Source organism: Thrips palmi, unplaced genomic scaffold (assembly GCF_012932325.1).
Source record: "Thrips palmi isolate BJ-2018 unplaced genomic scaffold, TpBJ-2018v1 HiC_scaffold_11, whole genome shotgun sequence".
NCBI lineage: Eukaryota > Metazoa > Arthropoda > Insecta > Thysanoptera > Thripidae > Thrips > Thrips palmi.
Genome location: NW_023144622.1, coordinates 3,552,407 through 3,564,318, shown reverse-complemented (window position 1 = coordinate 3,564,318; position 11,912 = coordinate 3,552,407). Strand labels below are relative to the sequence as shown.

The 11,912-nt window shown below is 59.8% G+C and overlaps 2 protein-coding genes across 2 annotated transcripts in view; both read right to left on the bottom strand.

The window, feature by feature from the left end:
- Positions 1-29: 29 nt before the first annotated feature.
- LOC117639683 (laccase-1-like) lies at positions 30-3,981 on the bottom strand. Its single transcript, XM_034375558.1, has 11 exons — positions 3,879-3,981; positions 3,040-3,274; positions 2,849-2,969; positions 2,334-2,544; positions 2,035-2,255; positions 1,618-1,820; positions 1,366-1,543; positions 1,084-1,279; positions 650-865; positions 354-572; positions 30-270 (listed from the first exon to the last, which is right to left on the bottom strand). The coding sequence occupies exons 1-11, from the start codon at positions 3,979-3,981 to the stop codon at positions 140-142; spliced, it is 2,034 nt and encodes a 677-aa protein (XP_034231449.1). The 3' UTR covers positions 30-139.
- A 290-nt stretch (positions 3,982-4,271) lies between these two features.
- The window catches only part of LOC117639262 (CAP-Gly domain-containing linker protein 1-like), a 28,598-nt gene continuing 20,957 nt past the window's right edge, over positions 4,272-11,912 (bottom strand). Inside the window, 12 exon segments of the mRNA XM_034374754.1 lie at positions 4,272-5,268; positions 5,361-5,539; positions 5,633-5,798; positions 5,881-5,989; positions 6,080-6,134; positions 6,223-6,303; positions 6,392-8,484; positions 8,570-8,679; positions 8,750-8,851; positions 8,854-10,496; positions 10,569-10,840; positions 10,936-11,076. Of these exon segments, the coding sequence (XP_034230645.1) occupies positions 5,222-5,268; positions 5,361-5,539; positions 5,633-5,798; positions 5,881-5,989; positions 6,080-6,134; positions 6,223-6,303; positions 6,392-8,484; positions 8,570-8,679; positions 8,750-8,851; positions 8,854-10,496; positions 10,569-10,840; positions 10,936-11,076 (4,998 nt within the window). The 3' untranslated portion in view covers positions 4,272-5,221.

Below are 11,912 nucleotides of genomic sequence, written 5' to 3'. Positions count from 1 at the left end.
ACCTTGACAAATGACGGATTCAACTAAAGTTTTAAAAAAGTCAATAATTTATTTTTGAAATTAATAAATACATTGAAATGGTATTACAAGACAAGAAAAGCGACTAGCATAAAGAAATAGCACCGAAAAGACACGACAGCTAGAAGAAGTCCCCACACGTCGTAAAGCCCCTCGGAGTCGGAACCATGTCGTCTGGTTCGCCCACCTGCAGGACCACGCTCATGCCCGCGACCAAGTGGTACAGGAAGTGGCAGTGGAACATCCAGTACCCTGCAGCAGAAACATAAACATAACGTCAAAGTTGCTTGGGATGGCCCCGGTGCCTCGATTCCGCTCTCGGCCGCGACACCTACCTGGGTTGTCGGCGACCATCCTGACCACGGCGTACCCGCCGGACGGCACGGCGATGGTGTCCTTCTCGACGGGCCTCAGGCTGAAGGGGATCTCGCCGGCGTCCAGGAGCCGGGTGACGTCGGCGACGGTCTGCCCGGGCGCGAACAGCCCCAGGGCCAGGATGCGGAAGTAGTTGCCGTGCACGTGGAACGGGTGCGAGAGTCCGTTGCGGATGCGGCCTGCGCGGAGGACAGAGACGACGTCGCTTTGGTGTGGAAGCGTGGGGTAGCGGAGAGAGCGAGAGAGTCTTCCTTACCGGCGTCCGCGATGACGAACTCGACCACCTCGCCGAGGGGGATCTTGACGAGATGCAGGCACTCGCAGGTGCCGCGCGGCTGGCACGAGGCCAGCATCTGCCGCGAGCAGAACAGGTGCTCCGGGACGCTGTCCAGCTGGGACAGCAGAGGCGACGGCCCCAGCACGTTGCTGATGTTGTTCACCCTGGCCGAGGCCGGCGGGAACAGGGGCGGGACTGGGGAGCAGAGCAGAGGGGGCGTGTTAGTCTTGTCAGCGACGTGGCGAAACGGGAGAGGGGACGGCCAACAGCCCCCGGCAACGCTAGTACACTGCAGGACTCTGGCAGGGACATGGCGCCTGCGAAGTCGGGGCTAGGCCGCCCGCACTACACGCATGCGTAACGGGACTGTATTCAGGATGGCGTACGTAGCAGAGCAGCGCGGCAGTACTCACTGAAAAAGCGGTGGAAGGTGTCGGAGCGGAAGAGCTCCTCGTCACTGTAAAACCGGAAGCTGAACTCCATCGGCAGGCGGACGCTGACGTCGCGGTCCAGGACGGCGGGCGGCGCGGGCCGCAGCGACTCGAGGTGGTGCACGCACACTTCGGAAGGGTTATCCGTCGCGCAGATGGAGTTCTCAGGGCCCACCACCTACGGGTACAGAAACCAAACATGAAGTCTCCAAAAAATCATCTGCTATAAAGCTTCCTCCGAAAGTTGGTTGGAATGGTACGCACGACGCCGAGGGGGAGGCCGATTCGGCCCGGGTGGCGCGAGGTCGGCAGCGACGCGCCCGCCTCCGAGTAGCGCAGCACGGCGACCTGGTGCGCGCCGAGCAGGGCGCACGCCCCCAGGCCCCGCACGTGGATCCAGTAGGCCGCCACGGGCTGGTCCGCGTCCAGGATCACGTCGTACCTGCGGGCAGAGGACGCCGCTGTGAGGAAGTTCGGAGTGAGGATGGGTGAACCGAAGTGGCCTCGAGCGCGCACCGTTCTCCGGGTGACATGGTGAGGGTGTCCACCTCGACGGCGCGCACGGGCGTCACGTCCACGGCGATGAGCTTGAGGCGGTGGCCCTCCACGGTGATGGAGTAGGCGCACGACGCGCACGTGCCGCCGATGAGGCGCAGGCGGTAGCGGCGGCCCCGGGACACCCGGAACACGGCGTAGGGCGCCTCCGAGTCCACCGTCAGCTGGAAGAACAGCCGGGCGTCGGTGCGGGCGCGCTGCAGGCAGGCGCCCCGCGAACTTTAGCCTCCAAGGAACCGGCAGCCGTCAGGGAGAGTCCGAACGGGGTGAGAAAAGACACCCGAGCCAGAAGCTGGCGCGGACTTTCCCCGGTTCGAATCCCCCACTGAGGCTCCCCCGTCGCCGTCATCGTCAACTAACCGAGGCTCCTCCCCTCACCCTGTAGCTGCCGCGGCCGTTGATGAGGTACGAGTCGGGTAGCTGGCCGCTCTCGCGTCGCTGCAGCCCCGGGAAGCGCTGGTCCGCGTCCGTGTGGAACCAGTCCGTGACCAGGATGGTGTGCGAGCGCAGGTCGTAGTCGTAGAGGTGGCCGTACGGCTCCTCGTCGCGGGGCCCGCGCACCACCATGGCGCCCACGATGCCGTCCATCTTCTGCATGCCTGCCGGGACCAACAACGACAACGGGCGTGAGGGCAGACGAACAGACAGAGTCAAGGTTGGACCCGGATTCGCCTCACCGTCGTGCGAGTGCCAGAAGTGCGTGCCGACCTCCTCGGCGCGGAAGCGGTAGCGGAAGATGCCGTTCTCGGGGATGGGGCACTGCGTGAGCATGGGCACGCCGTCCATGTGCGGCGAGGCGCGCTGCCGCATGCCGTGCCAGTGGATGGTGGTGGAGCGGCCCGGCATCATGTTCTTCACGTCCACCACCACGATGTCGCCGCGGCACACCTGCGGCATGGCACGCACGGCATGGGGTGCAGGGTACAGTGGATTTGCCAGAAGACCGGTGGCGGCGGACACACGCGTTTTGAGCTCCAGCGTCACTAAATGGGACTCGAACCGAATGAGAAAGCCATTGGTCACACGCTAGGTTCCAGTCCTGTTCAGCGGCTCTAGAGTTCGAAACGCGTCGAGAGTTTTGACCGCCGCCACCGGTCTTCTGGCAAATCCTCTGCGCGGGGTGGGTGGGCAGCCCCCAGCACTCGCCAACAACACAAATGAGAAACAGACAAAAACAACAAAGGGTAGTTACGTGAATGGACGGCCCGGGGATCTTCCTGTTGACGGTGAGCACGCCCTTCTCGTAGCCGTCCGCGGTCACGCACTGCGGCAAGGTGCAGTCCGTCACGTTGCGCGGGCAGCCGCCACACGCCCTGCAGGGAGGCGCCGGAAGGTGAGAGGCCAAGAGAGAGTGAGTGAGAAGTGGCGGCGTTCTGGCACTACCTGCCCATGGTGACGTAGGCCTCCACCCGCCACCGGAAGTAGCAGATCATCGGCTCGTCGTCGCCGTCCTGGCCGCAGGGCCGGTGGCAGGAGGCGGGCCTGGAGGCGCGGGGCCGCGGACGCGCGCGTCGGTCGGACTCCTCGCCGTCCAGCCAGACGCGCCGCTCGTCCAGGTCCGCGTCGTCCTCCTGCAGCGAGGCGAGCAGGAGCGCGTCGTTCAGCGCGGGGAAGTCGTCTGCAGACACGGCGCCACGATGCGGGAAAAACACCTTTGATTGACTGTCGGCCACCGCATGGCCCAAGAGTTTCTCGTCCCTTCATGAGAGGGACATCGCGAGCTACGGCCGCGACCGAACCGCGGCTCTGGTACACTGTGGCACTCCCCCTCGGCTTTCTCCGCGTTGGCTGCGGCTGGAGGTGTGGCGGTGCACCGGGCAGCAGAAAACGAAATTACGGAGAGCCGATCGCGTTGTGACACCTGGATATGGGTCACGGCTGGTGGCGCGGCCGCGGCCCTTCACGCCGGCTGCCGGCCCGACGGCGCGCCGGGCAGGGGCCGAGGCTGGGTGAATGCACCCCTCACTGGCCCGCCGCGCCACGCCAGCCGGCCTCGCGGCCCTCTCACCCCAGCCATTCCACACCTGTAGAGGCTCCACACAGCAAAACAAAAGAGCCGCAAAAACATGGCTCTGGGATGGGATCCACTCTGTTCAACCCTTAAAAAACCCATCCCTTGATAGTTTTTTTTTTAAAGACCATTAATTGGTTTTTTTCCCCAACCCTCGCGTTGTAAGTCCCTCTCCTCCGTGCACAGGCTAGCAGGAAGCCTCAGGACTCACCTGGCACCGCGTTGGCGAGGTGCACGTCCACGGCGAGCCCCTGGGGCGCGAAGCACGCCAGGCCCAGCCCGGCCAGCAGCACCGCGAGCAGCCCTTGCTTCATGTTGGCGCGCGCGCGGTCCGGCAGTCCGATGTCAACTGCCTACTGTCCACCTATCGGGGCAGTTTGCAGCAAGGTGCCACCTAGTGCACCCCCACCCCACCAGCCAGCACCCTTCCGGCGCCGAGTCACACGGCCAGCCAATCAGCTGGCCGGCCCGGAGTGTGGAAAGCACTGTGGAGCGTCCAGTTAGGAAGCTACCACACTGCACTAATTTTAGTCCTTACAGCTCCTGTTCATAGAATTTGTGATGTTTGTGTAAGGATTAGGTTTTGATGATTTAAAAACACCTCTTTCAAAAATACTTTTATTTATGCTTTTGCAAAATTGGACTGCAGATGTACCCTTAAATTTAATTTGACAGAGTCCTACAGCATTAGAAAACAAAGGAGTTATGAAAATGTTGAAAACTGTCTCCAAACAATCTTTCATTGAATTTTTCCTAAATTTGGGCACAGTTTTGATCAGTCACTGCAATACATCAACGTTTCCTCCTACAGTTCATTTGCTACGTACTCGAGGATCTGACTAATGGCAAAATTGATCCACCTCACTGAGTCTAATTTATCACATTTGAATATGTATAAATATGTATAATGCTACACATAACTATTAAAACCTACACAAATAATTACAGACAGCAACATAGCTGAATATTTTCTGTAAAAGTATCAATTACAGAATAACATTAAGTAAGCAAATGGAGCACAATAAAAATGCATTTAGAGTTTACATTGAGTAACTTTGTTACCAGACAGCTGGTCTCTTTATAGATGAAGTAGAGCCAAGGAAAGCAACAACTTGTTTAAAACATTCAAAACATGAACAAAATGCATTCATCAACAATCCATAAATCCCAAAGCATGTATAAGAGTTCAAATCACAGATTAACTGCCTAAGTTAATAAACAGATCACAAAAGAATAATTATCTTCAGAAATACAGTAAATAAGACAAGAATTTCTGAAGAGCGGACGTTTTACTGACTGACAGCCACTTGCTAGATATATTACAGAAATAAATACTGTACAATATGTTACATCAAAATGCAAACAATTCAAATACACCTAGCTTATGGAAGTTGGTGGAAACCATAGTCAGCCAATATCAATGATTCAGCATCAAAGCATCAAGTGTTACAATCACACATTAAAAAAAAAACATAACGGAAGACAGTTATTCTTCACTTGATAACTGAGGAACAGCAGATTCGAAATACAATTTTATAATATAACATAAATTACCTAAAATGTCTCAGCATCATCACAATCTTCTGTATGATGGCCAAAAACTGAAAAAGAGTTAGCAAAAAATTGAAACATTAGTTACAAGTACAAAAATACAACAACTCTGTTGATATACAAATCTATTGTTAACACATACCTTCACAATTATCACAATAGGGTCGCTCAGTTGCATTACTGCCTGGCAGCTTACGAGCACCTGCTGTGGGCGCAACATCGTTGCATTGTGTTGGACAATCCTCTGTGTCATGAAGATCAAATTCATCACATATGTCACAGAAAAGACGAGGTGCCACCATTCTAGGCTTTATGTTATTACTGCAAAAGAATTGAAATCAAAATAAATTTAAAAGATACTTTTCTCTGATACACACTCTGTAAAAGCAAAAATAAATTATGAGGGGTTCTTACAGTTCTAGCTCATCGACATCTGCTGTTGAGATACCAGTTTCTAATAGTTCAACACGAGCTTTCAATTCATCGTTTTTGCGCTGCATGTCAACAATAATTGAATTAAGGAAGTCAACCTGTCCTTGAGCAGCTTCTCTTTCTTCCAAGAGGCGCTGGTGAGCAGGGTCTGCAAGAACAGTGTCATAAATAGAGTAAAGTTGAATTCCAAAGAAAAAAAAAATTTGGAATAAATCAGTGTAGCACTTTACCTGCACTGTTAGCATTGGTTTCTGATTGCAAAACAGACGATTTCATGACAGATAATCTTTCTTCCAAACATTCTTTCTCCTTGTTTATGGTCTTCAAAAGAATTTGAGACTGTAGGTAAAGAACAAAACAGAAAAAAATAATTTAAAAAATGGCATTTGATTGCCTTATTAATTCCGAAAAAAAAAATCCTCAACATACTTCCTGCTTTGTGGCTTTGAGCTCTTCTTCACGTTGTCTTAACTGGGACTCCAACCTGTGTAAAAACAAAAACAAAGCAACACTAATGAAAAGACTGCACCAGCTCCAAACAAAACACCAAATTAAAATATTTTTTTTCATACACTTGCTGAGCGTCCTCCTTGGCATCATTGGCAGAGGCTAGCAGGGCCAACAAATCCTCAGAACGCATTCGCTCGGTGTCTCTGAAAAATTAAAAAAAGAGTTAACTTAGTTCGAAAATTCTCCTTAGCATTTTAAAGCCCTTCCGTAGACGACTGGATTGACACTCACGCTTCGGCCTGCGCGTCCGCCAGCTGCTTGAGGACGCCGTTGAGCTGCTGGGAGAGGGACTGTGCGTTGAGTTGGGCCTGCGCGTGCTCCGCCTCCAGCTTCTGGTGCAGCTGGACCAGCTTGGCCTGCTCCGCGGCGCCCGCCTGCAGACTCGCGGTGAGCGCGTCCACCTGCGCGCGCAGCTCCTTGGCCTGGCCGTCCTGGCTGTCCCGGCTGGCGCGGCTGTCTTGGAGCGCGGCCTCGCTCTGCTGCAGCTGCGATGTCAGGCTCTGCACCTGGGACGACAGCGACTCCACCTGCGAGGCGAGGGACTGCACCTGCGAGCCCTGGCTGGCACGGCTCTCCTTGAGCGCGGCCTCGCTGTCCTGGAGCTGCTTCGTGAGTTCCTGCACCTGCGACTCCCGCGCGGCCTGGTCCTCCTTGAGCAGCGCTTGGCTCTGCTGCAGCTGCGACGACAGCGTCTCGACGCGCGCCTTCAGCTCGCTGGCCTGCACCTCCTGGGCGGCCAGGCTGTCCCTCAGCTCGGCCAGGGCAGCGTCCCTCTCGGCCACCGCGGCCTCCGCCGTGGCGCCGTCCTTGGCCGCGGTCTCGACCGCCTTGTCGAGGCGCGCCTGCACGTCGGCGACGTCCTTCTGCAGCTTCTGCTCGGCGTGCTCGGCGGCGGTCTTGGCCTCCTTGAGGAGGCGCTGTGCGTCCTCCACCTGGGCGGCCAGCGAGGCGACCTGGTCCTGTCGGGCGGCCGCTTCGCGCTCCGCGTCCTGCAGCTTCTGTTGCAACTGTTCGGCGGCCACCTCGGCGTCGCGGCGCTGCTTCTCCAGGCCGGCTATCTTCTCCTCGGCCTTGTCCGCGTTGGCCTGGGCGGCAGCGCGCGCGTCGCCCTGTTCCTTCTCGCGCTCCTGCTCGAGCTGACTGAGTGCCTGCTGCAGACGGTCCGCGTTCTGTTGAGTCTTCTGAGCCTCCTTGAGGGCTTCTTGTAGGCGGGCTTCGCTTGCAGCGCGCTCCGACTCCAACTCGGCCTCCTTGGCGCGGAGAGTGTCCGCCAGCGCGCGCAGTTCACTCGCCTGGCTGTCCAGGCTGGCTCTGCTCTCCTGCAGCTGCGCGTTGGCGCCTTCAACCTGGGACGACAACGCCTCCACTTGCGAAGTGAGGGCCTGCACTTGCGAGCCTTGACTGGCTCGGCTCTCTTTGAGCGAAGCTTCGGCCTGCTGCAGCTGGGCCCTGAGGCCCTGCACCTCCGACTCGTGCGAGACGAGGGCGTCTTGGAGTTTGGCTTCCAGGGACTGCACGTGAGCGTCGAGCTTCTGCACCTGGGACTCTCGGGCAGCGTGGGCCTCCTTGAGCGCGGCCTCGCTGTCCTGGAGCTGCTTCGTGAGTTCCTGCACCTGCGACTCCCGCGCGGCCTGGTCCTCCTTGAGCAGCGCTTGGCTCTGCTGCAGCTGCGACGACAGCGTCTCGACGCGCGCCTTCAGCTCGCTGGCCTGCACCTCCTGGGCGGCCAGGCTGTCCCTCAGTTCGGCCAGGGCGGCGTCCCTCTCGGCCACCGCGGCCTCGGCCCTGGCGCCGTCTTTGGCCGCGGTCTCGACCGCCTTGTCGAGGCGCGCCTGCACGTCGGCGACGTCCTTCTGCAGCTTCTGCTCGGCGTGCTCGGCGGCGGTCTTGGCCTCCTTGAGGAGGCGCTGTGCGTCCTCCACCTGGGCGGCCAGCGAGGCGACCTGGTCCTGTCGGGCGGCCGCTTCGCGCTCCGCGTCCTGCAGCTTCTGTTGCAACTGTTCGGCGGCCGCCTCGGCGTCGCGGCGCTGCTTCTCCAGGCCGGCTATCTTCTCCTCGGCCTTGTCCGCGTTGGCCTGGGCGGCCTGCGCGGCGGCGACGGCGTCGGCCCGTTCGTGTTCCCGTTCCTGCTCGTGCTGACGCAGTGCCTCTTCCAGGCGCTCCCCGTTGAGTCGCGCCGCCTGCGCCTCCTTCCGCGCCTCCTGCAGGCGGCTCTCCCCCGCCGCGCGCTCGGCCTCCAGCTCGGCCTCCTTGGCGCGGAGCGAGTCCATGAGCCCACTCAGCTGGCTGGACGAGTCGCTGGAACTGGCCACCAAGTCCTCCTCCTAGATCACCGGCAAAGAGCAAAATTACGGACTGAAATCGGCTAGATAAAATACTTCTCGATTAAATGGTAAACGACGAACGTACCAGCTTGGCCTTAGCCTGCGACAGTTGCGCGCACTTCTCCTGTGAGGCGGCCAGCGCCCGTTCCACATCGCCGTGCTGGAGTTCCAGTTCGGACACGCGGCCCTGAAGACCTGGTAGAAAGACAACCGTCAACGATGATAACCACCTTAAGTCCACACGGTAAAACTGACAAAGACTCACCCTCCGACTTGCTTCGCTCCGCTGCGAGGTCTTCTTGCAGCCGGCCGACCTCGGCCACCTTCTTGGCGGCCTCCTCCTCCAGCTGCGCTTTGGCGCGCTCGCCTCGCGGCCCTTGGTCTCCAGGTCGGCGATCTTGGCGTCGCGGGCGGCGACCCTCTCCTCGGCCTGGGCCTTGGCCTCCTCCAAGAGCGCCGCCAGCCGCGCGGCCTCCTTGTCGGCGTCCGCCTTGGCGCGCTCCAGCGCGTGCAGCTGCTCCGAGAGGGCGGCCACCTCCTCGCCCTTGGCGGTGGACAGTTGCTGCAGCTTGGCCTCCACGGCGGACACGTCGCCCTGCTTGGCGGCCTCGAGCTGCTGCAGCTTGCTCTCCAGCGCGGCCACCGCTTCGTCTTTGGAGACCGACAGTTGCTGGAGTTTGCTTTCCAGCGCCGCCACCTCTTCGGCCCTGGCAGACGACTCTTTCTGAAGCTTGGCCTCGAGCGCGGACGTTTCCTCGGCCTTGGCCTCGGACACCTTCTGCAGCTGTGCCTCTAGCGCGGCCACGTCGTCGGCCCTGGCCTTGTCCTTGGTGTCAGACAGCTGCTGCATCTTGGCCTCGAGGGCGGCGACTTCCTCGGCCCTGGCCTTGTCCTTGTCCTCGCCCAGCTGCTTCATCTTGGCCTCGAGGGCGGCGACGTCCGCGGCCCTAGCCTTGTCCTTGTCCTCGAGCATCTGCTGCATCTTGGCCTCCACCGCGGACACCCCCTCCGTCTTGGCGCACTCGGCGACCTGCAGGCGGTCGTTGAGAGCGGCCACCTCCTCGGCGCGCGCGCGCTCCAGGGCTTGCAGCTTGTCGGCCAGGGCGGCTGCCTCCTTGGCGCTGGCCTCGGTCTGAACCTGCAGCTTCTGCTCCAGCGCGGCCACCGCCTCCGTCTTGACTTGCTCCAGGCTCAGGAGCTTCTCGGCAGCGGTGGCAGCATCCTTGGCGCTTGCCTCAGTAAGCTGCTGCAGCTTGGCCTCCAGCGCGGCCACCGCCTCGCTCTTGGCCTGCTGCAGGGCCTTGGCTGCCTCCGCCGCGGCGGCGGCTTCCTGCTCCCTGGCGGTCTCCGCCTGCCGCAGCTTGGCCTCGAGCGCGGCCACCTCCTCGCCGCGCTGCTGCAGGGCCTTGGTCATGCCGGCGGCCTGCTCGCCCTGCGTCGAGTTGAGCTGCTCGATGAGCGCGTTGAGGCGCGCCACCTCGGCGTCCCTGTCCGCCAGCGAGGCGGCGCCCTGCTCCGCCGCCGCCCTCTGCTTGGCCAGCTCGCCGTCCAGGGCCTCGAGTCGAGCCGCGAGCTCCGCGGCCGAGCCCTCCTTGGCGGCGACCTGGCCGGCGAGCTGTTCCGCGGCCGCGGCCTTGGCGGCGACCTGGTCCGCCAGCTCGGCGGCGGCCTTCTTCTGCTCGGCCAGCTCGGCCTGCAGCGCGGCGACCTGCGCCTTGACGGCGTTGGAGGCCGTCTCCGTGGCGGCGACCTGCGCCTGCGCCTCGGCCGCGGCCGTGTCCTTGACGGCCACCTGCGCCCTGAGGTCCACCACCGCGGCCTCCAGGTCGGCGATGTGCTTGGCCTGCTCCTGCGACGACTCCTCCTTGGCCTGCAGCTTGGCCATGAGGTCCTGCACCTGGCCGCCCTGCTCGGCGGACAGCACCTTGAGCTGCTCGCGGAGCTCCATGAGCTGGCCCTGCTGCACCGCGTCGCGCGCCACCAGCTGGTCGTGGGCCTCCTTGGCCTCAGTCCTGCGGCAACGCAAGGGAACAGTCAGTTTTCGGTTACCCTCGAAAAACAGTCAAACTTAACGACGCACTCACTTGTTCTTCTCCAGCTCATCCTTCAGTCTCGTCAGGGCCTCCTCGGCCTCGAACAGCTTGTCCTCCGCCTGCTCGCGCTCCTCGGCGAGCTGCTTCTCCAGCTCGGCGACCTTCTCGGGGCTGACGGAGGCGTCCTCGGGCTTGGCGTCGGCGGCCTCGGCCCGGGCGATGGCCTCCTCCTCGACGCGGAACTGCAGGTCCTCCAGCTGCTGCCGCAGGTCGCCGGCCTCCGTCTCCAGCCGCTGCCTGCGTTCCTCGGACTCGGCGCGGTACTGCAACACCCGGAAAATGCAGTCAAAACCCCATTTTTTGGAGTGCGGAAACGCTTCCTCCATCTACTGATTACGGCTGGCTGAGGGTGGTTTACCTGCTGGTACTCATTCTTGAGGACGGCCAGGGCTTGCTCGGCGTGGTCGGCCTGGCTAGCCGCGCGGGTGATCTCTGCTCGCTCCAAGTCGCGCTCCTTCAGCAGCTGATCGATGTGTGCCTCCTTTTCTTTTAACGTCTCCTAAAACAGTTGGAAACGGAACGACACTTTAGAATGGACCCAAAATCAACTCAACCTAAGGTGTCTAAAATATGTAGCTGGGCGTTCCCTTGTATTTTGAAAACCAGTAAAGTGCGAGCACTAAGAGATTAATTTTAAAATTTTGAAAGAATGGCAGGCGTTCGCCCACCTCACGAATGGTCTTTGGCAGACGCCTGTGGTGGAAACGTGGCCATGCTCTGCGTCCGTCCATCGAACGGCAGAAAAGCGCGCCAACATGCGGCCAGCAGACGACAGGGCTCGAGCGGTCGGTTGGCAGCACTGGCACGTCGAGTCAGTGTGTCCAACTATAGGCTGTGCCCGCGCTGCGCTCGGCCGCTCCGCCGAGGTGGGCGTGGGCGAGGCGAGGGAGGCCGGGGGTGGAGGCGGGAGGCGCGCCGCGGACAGCCGTCTAGTCAATCAGTCAGCATCGACTTGACGAAAAGAATCGACTTTCGCTGTTTCTGGAGGCGACATGTGTGACTGAATCTCATGTGGACGGTCGCACTGACCAACATTTAGAGCGGCGTCGACATAAGTGTCGGCGCAAACCGCGTTCCTCCCTCGAGCCGATGGTAACCATGCACAGTGCCAGGGAATGACGTCACCTCCGTGGCCCTAACCTAACGCACCCCGCGGTCCAATGAGTAGGCGTGGCCGGCATGACTGCGAGATTGATTCGACGTGTAATGACCGTCCACTGGCTCGAGACAGATTATGCAAATCGATTCGATGTAGGATACAGTACAGGCCGGGCGCGGATCAAAAATTAAAAATGACAACAGATACGGAAGGGTTTACTGTGTACTGGATGTACG

Bases quoted from the DNA above. Each gene is read 5' to 3' on its own strand.
- LOC117639683 (XM_034375558.1), bottom strand. From the start codon at position 3,981: ATGAAGCAAGGGCTGCTCGCGGTGCTGCTGGCCGGGCTGGGCCTGGCG. The intron at 3,275-3,878 runs GTGAGTCCTGAG...CCGTGTCTGCAG, and splicing joins CCTCGCCAACGCGGTGCCAG to ACGACTTCCCCGCGCTGAAC. The intron at 2,256-2,333 runs GTGAGGCGAATC...TGGTCCCGGCAG, and splicing joins CTTCTGGCACTCGCACGACG to GCATGCAGAAGATGGACGGC.